The sequence below is a fragment of the Aethalodelphis obliquidens genome, unplaced genomic scaffold (genome assembly GCF_003676395.1).
Source record: "Aethalodelphis obliquidens isolate GAN/ISIS:26980383/991018 unplaced genomic scaffold, ASM367639v1 scaffold24, whole genome shotgun sequence".
Classification (NCBI taxonomy): Eukaryota; Metazoa; Chordata; class Mammalia; order Artiodactyla; family Delphinidae; genus Aethalodelphis; species Aethalodelphis obliquidens.
Window position 1 is genome coordinate 4,960,405 of NW_020837968.1, and position 20,573 is coordinate 4,980,977.

Consider the following 20,573-nt stretch of genomic DNA (forward strand, 5'->3'; position numbering starts at 1 on the left):
AGTAAAAACTTTATCGCACTGTTGTCATGAAGAAAGACCTTCCTTCTCCTTGCATATTAAGTGAGCTATGTAGGTATGCCATAAATTGTATTATTCATGTTATAAGAGTTCTGTAGTCCATCCTTTCAGGATCTGTTTCTCTTTGAGAACTAGAAATCAATTTATAGTTTGATTTCTTCTATTTCATTCCTACTCCATTTCTGATTTTTTTTTTAATTTATGTATTTATTTATTTTTGGCTGCATTGGGTCTTTGTTGCTGCACGCGGGCTTTCTCTAGTTGCGGCAAGTGGGGGCTACTCTTTGTTGTGGTGCGCAGGCTTCTCATTGCGGTGGCTTCTCCTGTTGCAGAGCTTAGGCTCTAGGCGCGCGGACTTCAGTAGTTGTGGCTCATGGGGTCTAGAGTGCAGGCTCAGTAGTTGTGGCGCACGGGCTTAGTTGCTCCGCAGCATGTGGGATCTTCCCGGCCCAGGGCTCAAACCCGTGTCCCCTGCATTGGCAAGTGGATTCTTCTTAACCACTGCGCCACCAGGGAAGCCCAGATTTTTTTTTATATATATATATTAAAAGCACAAAGCCAGGACTTTCAGTATACCAGCTTCAATTTAAACTTTTGAGTGGTGGTCAAGAATTGTTGTTGGGTTGAATAGTCTTCAGAAGTTTCTGGTACATTTCTGACTTTAGAAACCTGGGATAGGAATCCCTTTCCATGTGCATATGCACTATTTTTTGAGCCTCTTCAAAACACGTTTGAGTGGGTTCTTGAATATTCTTGATGATGGTTTCTCTTGTCGAACTGTCAATGTTAATCTGAAAAGTGAAATTACATGTAGAACATAAGTAGGCATAATTGAAGTTGAAAATGGAATGGAAAGGTTTAATTTTTTTCCTCCTCTCCTTTTCAGTGGAATAGGGTAATTTTGTTTGCAGTTTCATTGGTATCTTAAAAGACTGATAAGAGATAAGCTACTTGCTTTTGAAAAAGTAAACATCCAACTCCACATCCCAGATTTAAAAAAAACACGCCCCCCCCCCCCCCCCCCGCCCCCTGCCACAACAAAACATGAGGGCCAAGACCAGGGAAATACCAGAAACCGTTGCTTCCTTAGGCAGGTGCAAGTGGTGTGTTAGTGGAGTCTGCAAGCAAGGAGTTTATGAGATGGAGGCCTCTTTTAAAGAAAAGGGAAATCGGGGCTATTTTGAAGTTTATCTTCCTTAAACAGTCATGAACGTTGATTTAACTGACTATGCCCTGAAATGGGAAGAAAGTGAAGAGAAGTGGAGAAATAGAGGAGAGAAGTGGTTATTCAATAAACCAAGTATTTTCCAGACAAGAGTTTTGAGGAACAAGTCGGTAATGTTGGACTCTCCTGAAAGACAGGAATCTCATGAACCACCCTCTACCCTTATCCTCTTGACCAGAACTTTCATTCCTCGTTTTCTCTCCACCAGCAGGAGTCTCAGGGTGTCCGTTTCATTCATGACTCTTTATTTCCTTCCTCCATTTGTAAGTGATTGGCAGGCATGTTGGTGTGAATGTTCGCTGGGTTTGCTGGTTTTAAACTAAGGTGAGCGGTGATGGCACACTTTGCCCACCCCCACTGGGGAAGTCACCACGTCTATGCTATCTGTTGTTTCTTGTAGCAGAGTCAATTTTTACAAGGACTTCTTTTTTTTTTTTTTCACTTTCCTGGGAATTAAGATAACTTAATGAGGAGAGGCTTTGGAGCCAGACAGGCCTAACTTTCCTACTTAACTGCTGTGTGACACTGAAGAAGTTAAATTAACTTCTCAGATTCTCAGGTTTCTTACCTGTAAAATAAGGTTAACAATACTGACTACATAGCAATATAGGAGGTACTGGATGTAAAGTGCTGGCACATATGTGTGCTTGACAGACACTAACACTTTCCTGGGGTGTATTGATTTCCGGTTGCCGGCATTGTCAGGTGTGGTTACCTCTCTAGGGGACTGTGGCTGGATGTAAGTCCTATAAAGCTTCTTGGCCCTAGAAGTTCTGCTCCTCTGTGAGGCAACTTTCTTATAGGTTTCACACGCCATCCAGAATTTAATATTTTCATCACTGTGCTCCATTTTTAAGTATGCTGCATAGACTACCGGACCATCTAAAAGTAGAGGAGAAATCATTTTATTTTCCTGGGTCAGCATCCTAAAAATATCTGAACAATATGTAATGCAGTTTAAAACTAACATCTGAATCAGAGCTCCCAAATTATTTAACAAGTGAGTATTATATAATGATACACACACACACACACACACACACACACACACACACACACACACACACACACACACACACCCTACATCTTAGTTACATCTATGCATCTGAAGCATGTTTTGACAGTGCCAGTTAGTGGTGGGATCATTCCTTCATTCCTTTATTCCGTGTTACTCAGAGAAAAATGCCCACTAGTGTGGCTGGGTCTAGGATGGAATAGGTCACAAGGACCCAGAAACAGGACTTAAATGGCCTCAGTGGGAGAGAGCTCTGATCATGAACCTGACATGAAAAATCTAAAACCTCAATACAACCTGGAGGGTAAGAGCAAGGTTTAGAATCTAAACAGGCAGGTCAGGGTTGAAAGGAAAATGTCCAGACCATGTAGAAGTGATAAACTGATGAGGCTGTGTAGCCTGGGGTGTTTCTCATATCCAGTTAGAGCAGGAGAACATGGATAATGAACAATTCAACTTCATATCCGTGGTTTATGGTTCACACCAGAAATGAAGGATGAGGCAGGGAATGGAATTCAGATAGGGTGTTGGAAACTACCTCAAAATCCAGAACAGGACAGTGAGGATGTGCAGAACAACCATTAAGTGACACTTGATGCCAGGATCAATGGGCATCCTCAGCTCTGGTCTTTTCTGAAGTGGGAAGATAGGGGCAAACGTGTGGGAGGAACTTTCCCAATTGAGCCACTATCTTGTGGGCACCAGTGTTTGAAGAAGAGGGTTAAGTGAGTTTTGACAAATCTAACACATTAGTCAGAATCTTTGGGGGGATCAAGTATTCTCAAGATTCAAGATGAACCCTCTGAGAAAAATATTAAACTTCTTTTGGTGACTAGGAAGTCTCTTGGCATATCTGAGAAATTGAATTGCTAAATGATAAGGCAATGTAACTTTCCAATGACAGTGACAGAAATGTGTATGTAGGCGCATTGAACACGTGATGAAACATAGGATTTTGACTAACAGTATCTTAGTATTGTTAACTTTTACAAGAAATATTAGTAATCAGAGGGAATAGCAATGGTGAGTAAAATCATATTTTCCTAGATCTTCACATTAGAGATTGGATCTAATGAGTTTCCTAGCACCAGAAAGCCAGGCTCCTTGACTCCTTGGCTTCTACTGCTCTGTCAGCACTGATACAAAAATAAAGACAAAAATTAAGGTATTCTGTATTCAAGAAAAAAACTCAAACAGAGGCAGATTCTAATAACACCTTCTAAGGAGGCATTAGGGTTGGGGAAAGCTGGTGATCTGCAAGAAATGGGCTATCCTAGGAAGACACAGAATTAGAGATTGGTTCATTAGTATCATGGGAGCAAGTGTAGCCTTCACGACATTGGGTGGGAGATGGTTCAAAAGAAGCATTGTTTGAGTTGAGAGGACAGACGAGATGGGGGTAGGGCTTGTATAAAAATGTAACAAGGAAAGGATATGGATTTGGTATTTCTACCCAACGGGGGAATATATTTTACCTTACACTTAAAACAAGAAGTTTGTTTTCACAACAATTAACTTTAAGATGTGCCTCACCTCACCACAGACACAGAAAGCTGGGGTCAGAGAATACAGATGTAGCAATTGGTATTCCTGTTAGAGAAACAGCTGAATGGGTAGGCAAGCCAAAAAACAAAACAAATCAAAACAGAAAGCCATTTCTGGCACAACAAGTGAAGCTGGAAGCTAGTAATTTGCCGTGTATATTGAAAGAATTAGAAGCCTATTTAAGAAAATAAAAAGCAATTTTTTATACTTTGTACTTAGAGAAATTTTGACTGAGTGCTTCATTAGGAACAGAAAATAAGGATCCTAAAATAAATGAGTTATGGAATAGGAAAAAAAACAAGCTACCAGATGACATCTACAGATCCTGGAATGAGACTTAGCCACCAGGCTGCTTGTGTGGGTTAAGCGGATGGGGTGGGGGGCAGGTGGGGGGATAATTTGGAAACCAGTGTTAGATTACATGTTATAGTATTCCGAATTTGTGTTTATATTTATGTTTAGCTTAACTGTATAGTAAAATGTTTAGGGATTCTTATTCTAGAAGCTGCCTGCATCTGTATCTGCCTTTTTCACCTTCCCTCCTGATTGAGTGGAGGAAGGGTCTTCTGGGGCTGGCCTAATGGTTCAACAGTTCTCAACATTCCCAAGTCCTCTGCTGAGGAGCCCATCCGTGTGGTGCCACATATATTTTTTAACTCTTTTTCTTTTTTTTTTGCGGTACTCGGGCCTCTCACTGCCGTGGCCTCTCCCGCCGTGGAGCACAGGCTCCAGATGCGCAGGCTCAGCGGCCATGGCTCACGGGCCCAGCCGCTCCGCGGCATGTGGGATCCTCCTGGACTGGGGCACGAACCCTCATCGCCTGCATCAGCAGGCAGACTCTCAACCACTGCGCCACCAGGGAAGCCCCACATATATTTTTATATAGATACCCGATGCGGTAGACGGTGGTATTGTTCTCAGTTATTCCTGCCCTTCTTGGAGGAGGATTGTACTTTCATGTCCCACGTATTTCAGCCTTGCTTGTTGGACTTGTGTCAGCCAGTGACACCCATGCACAGTGTCATGTGCAGGTCGGGCAGAAGGCTTCAGGGGGACTATCAGGTGGTTCTGCCATTGCTCCCCCCAAAAAAAGAAAAAAAAAAACCGTGAGAAGGACGCATTCTGGAAGAACTGCTCCTTTAGTCTGAAGGCCAGAATAAAGACCTGCAACAGAGCTACAGTTGACCCAGTCATTGTGTAGCATGAACAAGAAATGCACCTTTCTTGTAGATTAGTGAGATTGTAGTACCACGTATTACTGTATCATATCCTAGTGAAAGCTGACCTGGACCGCTTGAACTTGTCTGATATTATGGATAGGACTCTGGTGTGTAGAACAAGTAGCTCATATGATTGGTATGTTTTATAGAATTTTGTCTTCATTAGGCTAATTGTTATGCTATGTAAGTTAAGCAGCTGAAAATAGTTGTACAAAAGTGTTCCAGGGGGACTTCCCTAGTGGCGCAGTGGTTAAGAATCCGCCTGCCCATGCAGGGGATTTGGGTTCGAGCCCTGGTCTCGGAAGATCCCACATGCTTCAGAGCAACTAAGCCCGTGCGCCACAACTACTGAGTCTGCGCTCTAGAGCCCGTGAGACATGGCTATGAGCCCACGTGCCACAACTACTGAAGCCCACGCACCTAGAGCCCGTGTTCCACAAGGGAAGTCACCGCAATGAGAAGCCCGTGCACTGCAAGGAAGAGTAGCCCCCGCTCGCCGCAACTAGAGAAAGCCTGCGCTCAGCAACGGAGACCCAACGCAGCCAAAATAAATAAATAAATTTATAAGAAAAAGAAAGTGTTCTAGGAATCCAAGCAGTTATTAAAGTCAGAACTGAATTGCTCACTTTAGAATTTCTATTGACTCATACAACAAGGGGATTACAAGGTGGGAAAGCCTTTTCCAAATTAGGCGATGCAGCCCAGTGCGGCCCGTTCTGAGGTTTTAAATGATGCTCCTTTCTGAGCACTAACGCTCCAGAGACCGTGATTCTGCTTGAACAGGGTAATAGGGATAAATAGGAGAACTGCTCATTAAACTGAGAAGCTGGAAGAACTAGGTTTATGTCACACTTAGTGTGTGCTTTTTCCTTGAAGAATGAGAGTGGTGCCTTTGGGACTCCCTGGTGTATTCTTTACAACTTAGTCACTGAAATTAGTATTTCTGTGACACATGCTGGTATCTTGATGTAAATAGAAAGGAAACATGACATTCCTCTTGTCTCAGTCAGAATGGTGGCCCATCTATTCCAGGATTGTTTTCTGCAAGGCGGCAAGGCTCATGGCATCATTAAATCCTAAAAATGGGCTGTGTGGCAGTCTGCCACCAGAAAAGTGTCTAAAACTATGTTAAATCCATTTTATTTTTAATATGTACCACTGGGGAAAATGAATTCCATAATTCTACCAGCCTCTGTGAAGTTTTAAAATAAGTCTGTTTCATTGAAATTCTCTGGTTTGGCTTGTATGATATTAATCATTTCTGGGTTTTCTCCTAACTTCTGTTTGCTGTATTATTATAAAAGCAACTTAAATACAGAAATTTGTTAACAACTTGACATATTTCCTTTCACTCTTTCAGTCCTTTGTTCATGTTTAACTTCCTACCTAAACAGTATTCATTTAACTTTCTACCTAAACAGTATTCATTCATCTTCACAAATACAGACACACTCTCAAATTACCTTATTGGCATTATACAATGAAAGCAATTTTGTATCACTCTTTCATACTTGATATGGTGTAGCAAACACTTTCTCTTATTTACTTTTTTTCCCCTCCTGTTTACTCTTAAAGATCATGTAACAGTCCACTGCAGGACTACTACACTGTATTATATTTAGCCGTGCTACCATTATCGAATATTTAGATTATTTCCCCTTTATATGTTGCAACGTATTCTACATTGACCATTTTGGTTTATAAATCTTTGCGTCTCTAATTACTTCCCTAGAATTAAAAGAGTAGAATTACTAGGTTGATGATGTAATATTTTTGGAGACTCTTGATACCTATTGTAAAATTGCTTTCAGAAATATTTCATTGTTTTTCATTAGTAATAGCAGTGTTGACATGTCTACACACTCCTTCCTTCCCAATCAGATGGGGTAAGACTAGTGACTTGTAGTTATTTAAATTTGTGTTTTAAAAATATTAATGCTTAAACATTTTTTCTTTATTCCAGACCATTTCTTTTCTTTCTGTGAATTTCAAATTTTTTTGTCCATTTTTCTTTTGCATTGTTACTGTTTTCTTGAATTTCCAGGTCTCTTTGTATATTAAAGACACTATCTGTTTTACTTATGGCATTATCTTCGGTTTTACTTTTACATGTTACTTTTGTTTATGATTTTGGGGGAATATTTGTAAAATATCTAATCTGAAAAAGCTTAAGTTTATCCATCTGATCTGCTTTCAATCTTTTCTGCACTCTTATTAGAGAAAAATCTGTAAAACGAAAATCTGGCCATGGCCCTTTATTTATAGCCTTCAACCTTTCCCATTGCTCTAATGGTAAAACCCCTACCTCTCGGCAGTGGCTGCAAGGCCCATGAGGATACCGCACTGTCTACCTCTCCAGCCTCATCCTGTCATGCCTGAACACCGTCCTGGTTTGCACCTTGCTCTTCCTGGCCAGGTAGTGTGTTACTGTGCTGTATGTGTGGCGGGCTTTATACCCTGATCTAAGACTCAGGTTTGGTATCTCAGTTTCTGAAGAAAATCTCTCTGAAGCCCCTGTCCCCACAGCAGGTTAGATAAGTGCTTCCTGTCAGTCGACAAGCAGCACCTAGTCCACACTTATTTTCATTCTCATTGTGTCTCCCTCTGTACCACAGTCTGTTCTGTTTGTTGATTTATTTCTCTTACTCTCCGCTCACCTGCAAGCCCTTTGAGAACAAGCACGGCAGTCACTCACCTCTGCGTGCCCCACGCCTGCGTGCTGCCTGACGGGTAACAGGTACCCAGTAAAGAAATGTTTGTTAATCCAGGCTTTTGGATCCTTCGTGCTTCTGTATTTTAAAGAGACTGCCTGTAGATTTTGAAAAGTAAAGAGGCAGGCTCTAATTACTCAGCATCCAGGAAGCACCAAAGGACAGAGGATTATACCTGGCAAGTTGTTACTTTTTGGTTTCTTGAGAGCGAGACAGAAAATGTACTAACTGAACATTGAGGTCTACAGAAGGCCAGGTTTGTTGTTGTTTTCCCTGCAAGGTGAGGACATGCGTGAGAAGTTAAAGAAGACAAAAGTGCTAGTAGGAAGGGTGAGGCATGGCAGCATGGGGAGTATGAGGGATGGCGAGGGGAACCATGGCAACAGCTGTGGGCAGCAGCACTGAGACTAAAGGGTGGTGTAGGGAGCTGCCAGTCCCCAGGGAGCAGCACAGAATCTCACGGACGAGGAGAGCCGAGGGAACACACAGGAGGGAACGACAACATCCCCCAGTGACTTGTAGTGTCCACTCTCTGCCGTGATGCACTACGGCGCCTTCACCACTACGAGAATCCTACACTTTCCATCTGGCATTTCCAAGGCTGTCCACGGTGACTGTGATCACTGAGAAAGGGAGGGAAGCGTTCAGTACATTTAAGGATGATTTTGGCCAAAATTAAGATTGATGCAAATTCTGGGATTCAGAACCCTTGCCGATCCAGAAGGGCTTAACTGTATGTCTGCTCTTGTGTCTGTGCCGGAGTGCACACAACAGGCCATGGAAGAATACACAATTGTACTTTCTCACTTGAAATCATCACTGCAAATTTTAAAATGGGCACTCAGCATTACCCTCTGTCATCCTACTATCCTCCCCTAATATCGTGACTCTCCAACTCTCCAGAAACTATTTCCTATCCCCTCCTTTCACAATGCCAACTCATCCTCTCCTCAGCTGCTGATGACCCTGCTTCAAACTTAGCTGAGAACACAGGTTTGATTAGGTGGAGATTCCCTCACCTTCTCTCCACCCAATCAACCAACCTACCTCTGCTGGTACCTGCCCTTTCTGACTCTCCTCCCGAGAGGAAAGGATCCCAGTTGCTTTTTGGGTGGGCCAAACAGTTCATTTGTGGCTCCCACCTGATTTGCTTTCCCTGTTGCCTTGCACTTCTCCTTTGCTCTTAAAGTCGCCTCCACTCTATTCTGTGTCATCCGTTTCTTCCTCTCTAATGGTTGCCATCGTCTGCAAATATGCTGCTGTATTTCCCAAGTAAAACCAATAACAACTACTGACTCTTTACGCCCAATGTGGACCGCATTCACGCTTCCTTCCAGTCTCTGTGCTTTTCTCTGATGAACTTCACAGCAATATTTATGTAAATAATTCCCTGTATCATCTGCCTTGCTTCCTCTTGTCCAGTCCATCTCCACCATGGCCCCCAGGCTGCTCTTATCTCAGCACAATTGACTTCACGTTGCCACACTCGATGGTCGCTGTTCCTTCCACATCTTACCTGACTTCCCAGCAGCCGTAGACACAGTGCACCCGTCCCTTCCTGAAACGCTCTCTTCTTTGCCTCCCATGATGATATGCTGTCCTGGTCATTCTTCACTCACTTGATGCTCCTTTAACATCTTCACAGACTCCTCCTCTTCTCTGGATATGGAAATATTGGTGTGCATCTAAGCTCCACGTCTGGGTCTGTGCTCACCTCTCTCTGAACTCTCCCTCTAAGTGAACTCATAGGGCCATGGCTTCGATTAGCATCTATATGCTAATTACTCCAGGTTTTGTCTTCCCTACGGAGTTGCAGTCTTACCTGGTTTATTGAAATAGCCTTCTAACTAGTCTCTCTGCTTCTTTTCTTCAGAAGAGAACTAGCGCGTACTTTTATTGACTTACAATATTATGTTAGTGTCAGGGATACAACATAGTGATTTGATATTTTTATAGATCATACTCCATATAAAGTTATCATAAAACATTGGCAGTATTCCCTATACTGTACATTGCATCCTTGGGTCTTCTGTGTTTTATACCCAGTAGTTTGTATCTCTTAATCTCCTCCCCTCCCTTGCCCTCCCCCACCCTCAGAGGGTATTTCTCAAAGCACATTAATGCTTGTTACTTTGCATTTAAGGTCTTTCATGTGGCCTGTAAGGCCCTGTGCTCCTGTTAGGCTGAATTTCTTTGGTTAATTGAAGACACTAGCTTCATTCATATCTCAGGGTCTTCTGAACATGGTTTTCCTCTGCTTGGGCCGCTCTGCCCCCAGACCCCAGTATGGCTGGCCGCTTCTTGTCATTCAGTTCTTAGCTCAAGTTTTACACCTTTGGACAGTTTGTCTCTAATCATCCCGTTGAATTTCCCTCTTACTCCTGTCTTTCTTTGTCATGCGACCTGGTTTTAGTTTCTTCAAAGTCCTTACTACGTTCTGGAATTAATTAAGCTATTAGTTGGCTTTCCTGTTTGTCTCTCTCCTTCCTCTAGAGGGTGCACATGAGCTGAGCACAGTGACCCTCTAGGCCTCTTTCACTGTACTGTCCAGTGCCAGGAAGGTCAGCCAGACACATGGAAGGTTGAATGACTCATCCAAGGGCATTAGTTGCCCTTTTAAACTTATTTTTATTTATATTAAGCATACTTTACTCGAATATTAGTGGGAAACCTCTATCCTCATATTTTGAGATTTGGCCAAAAAATATTATTTGTGTATGAGCCTTCTGCCTTCTTTTCTGGCATTCTTTTCGGATATTTTAATCAAAATCAAATATAAAACTTTGATTAATCAAAGTTTTGATTTTAATTATTTTTTAGTCTTGACCTTTCCAGTTTGTAGAGTCCTCAGCTTTTAGGGGATCATTGGTGTTCCCTGGTATCGCAGTGGTTAAGAATCCGCCTGCCAATGCAGGGGACATGGGTTCGAGCCCTGGTCCGGGAAGCCTGTGCGCCACAACTACTGAGCCTGCACTCTAGAGCCCGCGAGCCACAACTACTGAGCCCACACGCCACAACTCCTGAAGCCCACGTGACTAAAGCCCATGAGCCGCAACAAGAGAAGCCGCCGCAATGAGAAGCCCGTGCACTGCAACGAAGAGTAGCCCCCGCTGGCAGCAACGAAGACCCGATGCAGCCAAAAATAAAATTAAAAAAAAAAAGTTATTACTACTTTTATGCCCATTTGAAAATAAATTTTTCCTAAAATCTTGGATGTTTGGAAACTTGAAGGACTTTCTATCATCTGTAAACTTGGAACTTCTGCAGGGTCCTATCTCTTTAATTCATTGTGGAGATTTTTTTAATGAGACCAGTCTTCACACCAAATCCCGAGGAATACTACACATTACATTTCTTCATTGAAAGAAGCACTCATTTGTCTTCACTGTACTTACTTCTTTTAAAACCGTTTCCTATCTTTGAAGTACTTACAGTCAGAACTCTTTATCATTTTACAACAATCTGAGTCATTTAAGTCCCAGCTCAAAATTTGCCTCTTGTGAGAATCTTTGCCATGTGGGTTTCTGAACTACATATTCTTAGAAATTGCTTTTTAATCTGTGTGGAGGCATCTGTGTGTCTTAGCTAGAGGATGCGTTTTACTCCTGTGCTTAGTTAACGTAAACGCAGTCTATTCTCTGGCACATTTAATATTTGTATTCTTAGTTTTATCTTTCTGATTGCGTGTCCCGTAGAATGATTTGTTTTATCACCTTTTTATTACACGATTGTTGAATTTTTACGTGAATTTCACAGTAATTCAATTTCTGGTAAGGTTAGTACCCTGTTTTTGGCGATTTTTGTAAAGAGCAGTATGCTGTCTTCCCGTCCTCATCTTTTCTTTAGACTTTACTTATTCTTGTGATGCTAGATCTCTGAATTGCTAATTCTAGCCAAGATCCCACTTGAACATTTTTTCTGAGTAATTAACTTTATTCACTTATTTTATGAGGCTGCCAGGATTGGCACAGAACTCTTACACAATATGGTTTGGCGTTTTGATCTTTTCTTACTAATATTTGTCTTGTATTTATTCATTGAACATTTATTGCACGCCCATTAGGTACAAAGCACAATTTCGGCCTCTGGGAGGTAAGATGAAAGGTGGATGAGAAGTGATCTGTGCGCTAAGGGAATTTACAATCTAGTGAGAAAGCAGCTGCGGGAAAAAACCCAGTACACGAAATTGCTATAATTAGAAGCAAAGTAAATAATGATACTATCAAATAGAAAAGAGAGAGAAAAATATTTCCAGGAGGTTTCCAAGAGGAGAAAGTGGAACTTGAATTTTATCTTTAAGGATGGGCAGGGTAGATAGAGGAGACAGATAGGCAAAAGCCTGAACCAGGAGAGTTGGACATGTAGAAGATGGGGCAGACATCACAAGGGCAGAAGGGCATGTCACGTGTAGGGACAGAGCTGGAGGTAAGTGTTAGAAAGTGCGTTAGGTTGGGTATAGAGTCCTGAAAACCAAGTTGGAGATTTTGGACTTTTGGGTGGGCAGTAGAGAAAAAGGAATGCTATTCAAGACAAGCGCTTTATTTCTAAGAGAAATAACTCTCAGTCATTGTGTGTCTCCTCTGTATCAGGCATTGAGCGAGGGGGTGTATATTTAACCTGCACAGGAATGCTGAAAGGATACATGATATTATGCCGTTTTGCAGATGAAGAATAATAAACTCCAAGAGGGAGATTAATCTGGCAATGCTGCACAATATGGATTACTGGGGCTTGGGACGAACTCTGAATTATTAACAGAGGATCAGTCAGGATAGCCAACTGAACATACACTTTAGTCTCTTCCTCCTATACCAATGTCCTAAAATTGACCAAAAGGGTACCTATCTTAAAATTTGCAATCATGCTGGCAAACCGGATCACAAACTAGGAGGTACACCTGAAAAGTGAGAGGCGGGGATGGTGGCGTCAGAGAAAGAAAGCGTGGCCCTCTGTGCCCACTGGGGAGGGCTGCTACCTGAGGTGGGCCCTCAGGTGGTGACAGAGCCTGGAGCTGTGGGTCCCAGCACTGTGGGCGCCGTGGAATAAGAGCCAGGCCGGCTGGCTAAGGTGTTTCAGTAGGAGTAGCCAGGGGTCCGCACCTGTGCCATGGCCCTCGAGGCCAGGTGGCGACAGCTGTCTCCGAACAGGAGTTGGGGGGTGGGGGCCCTTGAGTCGAGAAGAGCAGGCAGCACCCCAGGAACATGGCAAGCCTTGGGGGACAGGAAGCACCCTGCCCAGAATAACTGCTGGCACCCCTGCCAATTTAAACCTTGGGTATCACAGCTAACTCCCCTCCCACAGTCAATAGATGTAAACAGATTAAACGTTCACAGAGGAGCTAACAGGGAATCTCAAATAAAAAAAGATATAGAGCAAATCAGTAGCAGACATTTGAGGGGAACAAACTGCATTTTGAAAAAAGTACCAAGTTCAGCAAACAGAGGAATTTTCTTTGAGTGCGCCCTAATTTTTCTCTGTACCTGTCTTCTGGTGTTTATCATTTCCTACAGCCTCCCAGTTTCCTACCCCAGACACAGTTGACTGCTCCTTCATTTGTCTTGTGTTGAGCCTGTGACTTTATCTTCCTCACCTCCACTGCTATCATCTTCCATTTATACCATCTGAATTCTGACACTTACATATAAGTAACTATGGACTTATATGCAGTCCCACTTAAATCAGACACTGATAAAGTTAGAAGCAAACTTTGAGGATTTTTAGAATATCAAAACTCAAATTTATTCTTACGTCCCAAGGCACTAGGAAGAGGAAATTGTTAGTTTTTTTTAAAAATTATAACTTTAGAAAGCTAGAGGAAGGCAGTATATTTCAGTATGTGTTACTATTTAAGCATATTTTCCAAGGGATTTTACACATATACTTGTGAAGAATAAGTATTCACAATGACTAATCTTGCTTTAATTCACACCAAAGAAAATAGTACTGGTTGACACGGCAAACTATTTTCAGGTTTCTTTTTGTAACCGTGGCAGTTGCCGTTTAGAAGGCTATGAGAAGAGCAGCAAACATACATCACCAAGTTCCCTCAGCTTCCTCCGAGAATAAAACTGACTAGTTTTTAAAAAAATGATATGTACATGATACTCACATTTCGTAGCCATCAACTTTTCAAAAGACTGGGCCCACTGTAATGCTTCCTCCAAAGTAAGGCTTTGAAAAGAAACAAAAGGTGCTCATTGCACTAAAATATTCTCAAGCTTTTTCTGAACTAAATAGAAATATGCTATCTTGAAAATAATGCCCAAATATAGTTATACTCTATTTGTGTGTAGTTTTGGGTGGAAATTTATTTTCCAGTGATCTTTTACGTTTTATTTTTACTTTCTAAGTGATTAGAATTATAAAAATATAAAAGTAGAAAAAACATGAAAATCTGATAAAATAAATTTTAAAAGACAAAGAACCAGAGTTTTATAATCTCTACGGCCCAGATTACCATTGTTAATATTTTGATGTATTTCTTTTTAGTTTTTTGGTTGTATGCATGTTTGTGTGCTTTTAACCAAGAAGCAATCATTCTCTGCATATGTGTGCGCATACTTTATATGTGTGTGGGGTGTGTATATACGTGTATATACACACACACATACATATACATATGCATATATACCCTTTTTTTTTTTTTTTTTTTTGCATATATACCCTTTTAATAAGCCTTTTATGTCTTCACAATTTATAGTGTTATAATTTATAATTGTAAATTTATTTATTTTTTTGATTAGGGAGATATTTATTCTCTTATCTTTAGATGAGTAATTGTAAATTTATAATCACTGGGAGTCAGTATCATTTATAGTGACCATGAAGTATTCTACAAGGGGGCATTCCATAGTTTACATAATTATTCTCAATGAGTGTTTTGATCATTTCTAATTTTTCACCAATAAAACCAAAATAACCCAGCTGTCATTGAGGCTTGCCATGCCCACAGTCAAGGTAATTCCTTAAGAGATTAACAGAAGTAGAATCAATGCTTCTAAAAAGGTTATACATTGTATGCCGCTGCCACCAGCAATGTGTTTGCTCATTTATGTATTAGACTCTTAGAGTTTATCCACAAAACCTATTGGCATGCATAACTTTGTATTTATTATGTATAAATCTTTTCTTGGTCAGTTATTTGCTCTATATGTTTTTACCTTGACAGTTTTAGTTTTTATCACTGTGAATAATATGTCAAGTTACATTTGACCTAAACATATGAAAAAGGCTATTTACCATTTTGAAAATATCTGTGGAAGATACTGGCTTCGAGACTTCATTTCTTTCATTTTGGTGGGCTTTTTGAGGTGAATTGGTAAGCGACTGTTCTTTAGAATCACTTTCTTTCCCTCCTTTGAAATACTCAGTCCGTTCATTGCCACTCAGTTTATGATACGTTCTTACTTTTCCTATTTTTAATAACCGCATCTAATCAAAAGCCACTATAGATACAAGCAAGCACTGCCCATTGGCTATCACCTGGTATAGTTAGCTCAGTACTCAGTGTTGAGGTGACAGCCATCTGCATTAGCAGGTACTTAACACAGCGAAAGAAGATTAGTTAAAGAGGTTAAAAAGTAACCTGGGACACAGAAAAATATTGGGAGTCCTAGAAAGGTCAAATATCCTTTGTTTTCTGAAAGTTCAGGTGGTACTTGCTAGTTCTAGATGGACTGTTCACATCAGCACTGAGGCTTAACAGTGCACTGCCGTTGAGATTGTTTTCAACAAACATTTCCATGCAATGGTGTCAGACTCGTTGTTCCTTTCTCGTATTAGAACTTTTAAAAACAGAAACCTAAAATCACCTTTTCCAATCCGTCGAAATGAAAAGTGCTTGGCAAGGTGTCCTGCAGACCTAACTGTCATGTAGGAGAGAAGAAAAGCTACAGCGTGAGAGGAGATGCCGTCACTGTCCTGGGTTAGCTCAAAGTTTGGTGTTGGTGATTGTTGGCAAGGGAGTACCTGCGCCTCTAAGGGTCATGAGTTTATGGAGATGCATTGTGATTGGGGTAATTATGGTTGGGGGTAAAGCTGTGAAGTAAAACTTGGTTTTGGCTGAATCCCATTTTTGCTTGTAATTTTTCTTGAGTATTTCACCAATTTCATGCTGCCCCGTGGCTACCAGTTTCCCTTAGGGTAATTCTAAACACCTTTGTCCCCTCATCCACTGGAGTTTCTAATAACAGACTCCACTTTTGTGTCCCCTCCTTTCTTCTGGACAGAGAGAGCAGGCACCAAACAGATACGGGAGCATTCTGAGACATCATAACATTGCGGAGAGAGGAATGAGGAGTGTCTGGAGTCTGACAGTCCTGGGTTCTGATTCCTGTGCTGGACTTGATAGCTTTTGGTCTAACTTAAAATCTCCAAGCTTCAGTTTTATTATCCACAAAGTTACCCTGAACATTAAGTTAGGTCAAGAACATTAAGCACTTATCAAATGACTGTCATCTCTTGGTTTGTGAGGAATGTGAATTCTCTTTCCTTGGCCTTCGCCGGCCCTGATGGTGGGTGTCAGGGCAGGTAGAAGGAAGGCAAGCGTTGATGGTGATGCTTTATGGGAATCGTCAGCAGAAGAGGAAGCTCTTCCCAAACCAGCCTTCTCGTCTTCCTCCTCACACAGGCCTGTGCAGTTCAGCAGCCTCAACTGGTCAATTGAAATGCTGAGCTTTGGGTCTTCCTGTCTCTCCCACCCACCACTGGAGACTCTGCATCCTCCAAACACACAGTAGCTGGTTTGCATTTTTGGATGTTTTGATACCTCAGGGTGGGAGCCTGCATACCAGGAGTTCCGACTGCAGCAGGGATGTGTGGCCATGACTGAGTCTCCATGCAGATGAGGTCAGGCTCTCAGGTTAACCTAACAGGGATCCTCGGCCTGGGGATTCTTCAGGGTGAGCAAATCCAGTCAAATGGTTTGTTACCCTCCTCAGGCATTCCGCTTTCCATTTTAGTATAGCCACTGGCCCCACCTGCATGGCTTCACTTTGAGTTATGGCAAAATGTAGAAGAGACCTGGGAGCTTGGTGAACATTTGGTTACCCCTCCAGTCTCACCTCTTCCAACCACGGACGAAGGTCTGGTGCTTTGTAGATAGAGGGTTTGAACCATGTAAATAGTTTGGATGAAAGAATCTCATTTTAACATATAAAATTTTAACAATATAAGACTTTAAAAAAAACCCAAGAATATCTGTTTGTAAAAGACTCTCTAAAAACATTAACCTTGCTGGATTCTCAAGTGTGAACCATGAATAATGAAAATGGAACCTTAGTGTAACGCATGGTTGCCCTTCTAGTGGAATTACGTGTAAATGCAAATTTTACTTTCTGAGCAAAATATATTAAGACAGCAGTTGAATAAACATACACCTACTTATCATGTGATAAATATACATGATAACGGTAATAGAATTTACATGCTACTTACTTTGAAGGAGGCCTCTTAGAGTCATCTCTGCACATCTTACAAATCCAACAATTCCGCCTGCTCATTTTTCTAAAGAAATGCAGCATATACTTAGTATAATCTAGTGATTTAAAATGATTATATATTAGAGTCAATTTCTAAAGAACAGATAAAGTTATAAATCATAAAATAATAAGGATGTGTTCTTGAAGTTAATGGAACACAACCACTGGTGGGGATGGGAAGGAGGGAAGAGAATAAAATGACTCATCTCATAAATATTTTATAGGAATATAGGTGCTTTGAGTTGTGATTTTAGAACTCATCTGGCCCACCCGTTCTCTAATAACAGCTTTCAAAAAATACAGCTCTCTGAAAAAGATCTTTCCATGCAGGGGCTCCCAGCAGTGAATTCACCAACTCCCAAGTCTTCCCACTTTGGAGAACTCTTATTTATAGAAAGGTCTCTCAATATACTGAACAAGAATTGGCCTCTTTGTAATTAACCAAACAAAACAGTGTAAACAGCCAAATAAAAACAGAAGCCTTTTTAAGGGTGGGTGCTGAGTGGAGTGTTGCCTACCTGGTGTTCCCCACTCTGGTCAGCGTGACTTTGACTTTTAAAATTCAGGTAGAGGTTAGTCAGCCCAGGCTTTATCGACAATGTATGGCACAGAAGGTTTTTAACTCAGGACTTTGAGAAAAAAAACTCAAACATTTGTTAAAAATGATTAAATCCACACTTTACAATGAGAGCTGGAAATACTTTGCTAAATACATATTCACACTTATCTGCAGTGAGTTATTCAGGATAAAGAGTGAGTTTAATATCAGTCTTTATTGGTTCATGGGAAGCATCTGTTGAACACTTGTTATGTACCAGGTTCTGGCTGCCGGGGGTCTACATAGGTCCCGTCTTTCCTCTTCCCATCCTCACTAACAAGCAGTGAAAATTCACGTGGTGGGGACTTTGCAACAGGAAGTACAGGGGCCCATGAGTACACATGCAAGGAGAACCTAACCGGACCCGGGGGTGGTTAGAGGAGGCATCCCAGTAAAGCAGTAGCTGAGCTAGAACTACAGGGTGTGCAGGAATGTGCTGAGTGAAGGAGAGAGGCAGCTTGGGCCCAGGTCAGGAGGCAATGGGTCGAGTCCTCGTTGAGGAAATGAAAGGAATGTGGTCACTACATGAGTCCAGAGTGTGGCAGGGAGAGAGCTCGGAGAGAAAGGCTCCAAAGTGTTCATTGCAGCAAGGACGTGGTGGGAGATGAAGTCATAAGGGTAGAGGCAGAAGCCAAGCACGATAGGCCTTACACACCATCAGTTTCATAGTAAGAAGCTGAAAAGTCATTGAAGGTTTTAAGATATGGAATAGACGTGTTAACATTTGAAACCGGTTCTGTAGTAGAATGGATTGTAGGGTGGCCAGGGTGGAATGAGGGAGACCAGTTTGGAGGTGACTGCGGGAGTCGAGGTGAGGGATGTTACAAGCTTCGGTGAGGAAGGTGGCAGTAGCAGTGGTGGGAAGGGGATAGATTTCAGGTGTTTTAGCGGAGGAACTATCCGAACTTGTTGATGTATTGACTCTACCCGGTGGGAGAAGGAAAGGAAACAAGTTCAGGTGGAAGAGATCCAACCTCAAGGTAAACATGGGCAGTTTTCATAAAACATATAAGAGAAGCCAAAAGAAAAGATGAGATGGTCCAGGAGACAGTACAAAACAAGAAGAGTGGGTGGCTCAGGACAGATGAATGAACACACGTGACTAAGAGAGAGACTGAGACAGAGGGCCCTGCAGGAGGAAAATCAGAATAATATGCTATGACAGAAACCAAGGGAGGAGTTATCAGAAGGAAAAAAAATGGCTAATTGAGTGTTAGGACCTGGGTAGAGATTAAGAGAGCAAAGGACTGAAAACATCCCTCAGATTTGTGAACAAGAAGGTCATCTATAACCCCGGTGAGAGTGGTTTTAGTGGAGTGGGGAGGGCAGAAACAAGCAGCAAAAAATAAGAGGAAATGGAGACCTGGCCTGCACATCTCTGGGGACATGGTTCATAAAGTCTACACTGCGAGTGATTCAGGCTGAAGTTGGCCGTGGTAGCCATGGACAGAGGGTGAACACATAGGAGAAGGAGGGAAAATCAGTAGAATTTCAGGTTTCTGAAGACGAAGGAGGAGGTGGGATTCAGAAGCGGGGTGTCGGACTTTGGAGATGTCCCAGTGGAAGCATAGGAGGAAGTTACTGTCCCCTTGTAATCGGAAGGGGCAGGGAAGGCACAGGTGCAGGTCTAAGTATATTTGCAGGTTTGGGGATAAGAACTTATGGGTGCTGTGGTCTGCTGGACTTCATTTTCTGTGTGGGTCTTTGCTGTGAGGAGAACCAAGGGACAGGAAGCTAAATACATCTACAGGATGGAACAAAATTAGGACTCTTGAGTGCAAATATAGATTCACTGTAGTTTAAGCAAAAGGGAGAGTTTATTCTAGATTCACACTAGTTTAAGCAAAAGGGAGAGTTTATTGTAGGGAGTATGTTTGTGCAGGTAGATTCTGGACAGCCTTCAATGCTGGGCTCTACCCTGTTGGTAGGGATAATTCATTGAGGTCTTTCAATAATAATGTGATGAAAATAAGTCTTTTTCTAGAAGGACAAATCTGACTGAAGTTGATTAACACTGAAATAATCGAGGCTGAGAAAACTGTTGCAGCGATTGGCTGTCCTTAACTGATCCTGTGTGTAATTTGCACCCTCAAGTTTCAAGATTCCTCATCTCTGTAATCAACTCTAAGATGCGGATTATACCTGATGGCTCTCTGCTTATTTTCTAAGTAGGAGGATGGTAGACAACTTCTTTCTTTTTTTTTAATTATTATTATTATTATTTTTTTTTTTGCGGTACGCGGGCCCCTCACTGTTGTGGCCTCTCCCGTTGCGGAGCACAGGCTCTGGGCGCGCAGGCTCAGCGGCCATGGCTCACGGGCCCAGCCGCTCCGCGGCATGTGGGATCTTCCCGGACTGGGGCCCAAACCTGTGTCCCCTGCATCAGCAGGCGGACTCTCAACCACTGCACCACCAGGGAAGCCCTAACAATCGTTTTTATATCTCATCGTCTCCTCACTTGATCTACTGGATCTATTTGCACACATTGGTGATCTGTGTATCTAAAGTTCATGTCTGTTTATAAGTCATCATATTTTCTTTTCTAAATTGAATGCACCTGTTTGACAAAAGCAGAGCAGTCTTAGTGTGCACCACCCACAGAGGTCAGCAGCACAGCAAAGGTAAAGTAATTTTGGGGTGCACTAGAGTTTTGGGGAGTCCCGCAGTTCCTGAGAGATGACAGGGTGTATTAACATAATCCTGGGCTCTGAAGCCAAACAGACATATGCTTGAGTTCAGGCTCTTACTAGCTGTGTGAACTT

At 42.0% G+C, this 20,573-nt stretch overlaps 1 protein-coding gene across 1 annotated transcript; it reads right to left on the minus strand.

Moving 5' to 3' along the window:
• Window positions 1-527: 527 nt before the first annotated feature.
• RGS13 (regulator of G protein signaling 13) lies at window positions 528-18,865 on the minus strand. Its single transcript, XM_027122174.1, has 4 exons — window positions 17,170-18,865; window positions 13,844-13,905; window positions 1,959-2,125; window positions 528-809 (listed from the first exon to the last, which is right to left on the minus strand). Exons 1-4 carry the CDS (start codon window positions 17,253-17,255, stop codon window positions 624-626), a joined length of 501 nt encoding a protein of 166 aa, XP_026977975.1. The 5' UTR covers window positions 17,256-18,865; the 3' UTR covers window positions 528-623.
• Between the last annotated feature and the right edge of the window lie 1,708 nt (window positions 18,866-20,573).

Coding starts and splice junctions, on each gene's coding strand:
- RGS13 (XM_027122174.1), bottom strand. CDS start 17,255: ATGCTGCATTTCTTTAGAAAAATGAGCAGGCGGAATTGTTGGATTTGT. Junction 13,906..17,169: donor TCTAAGAGGCCTCCTTCAAA/GTAAGTAGCATG, acceptor TTCTTTTCAAAG/CCTTACTTTGGAGGAAGCAT. Junction 2,126..13,843: donor AAAGTTGATGGCTACGAAAT/GTGAGTATCATG, acceptor CTCTACTTTTAG/ATGGTCCGGTAGTCTATGCA.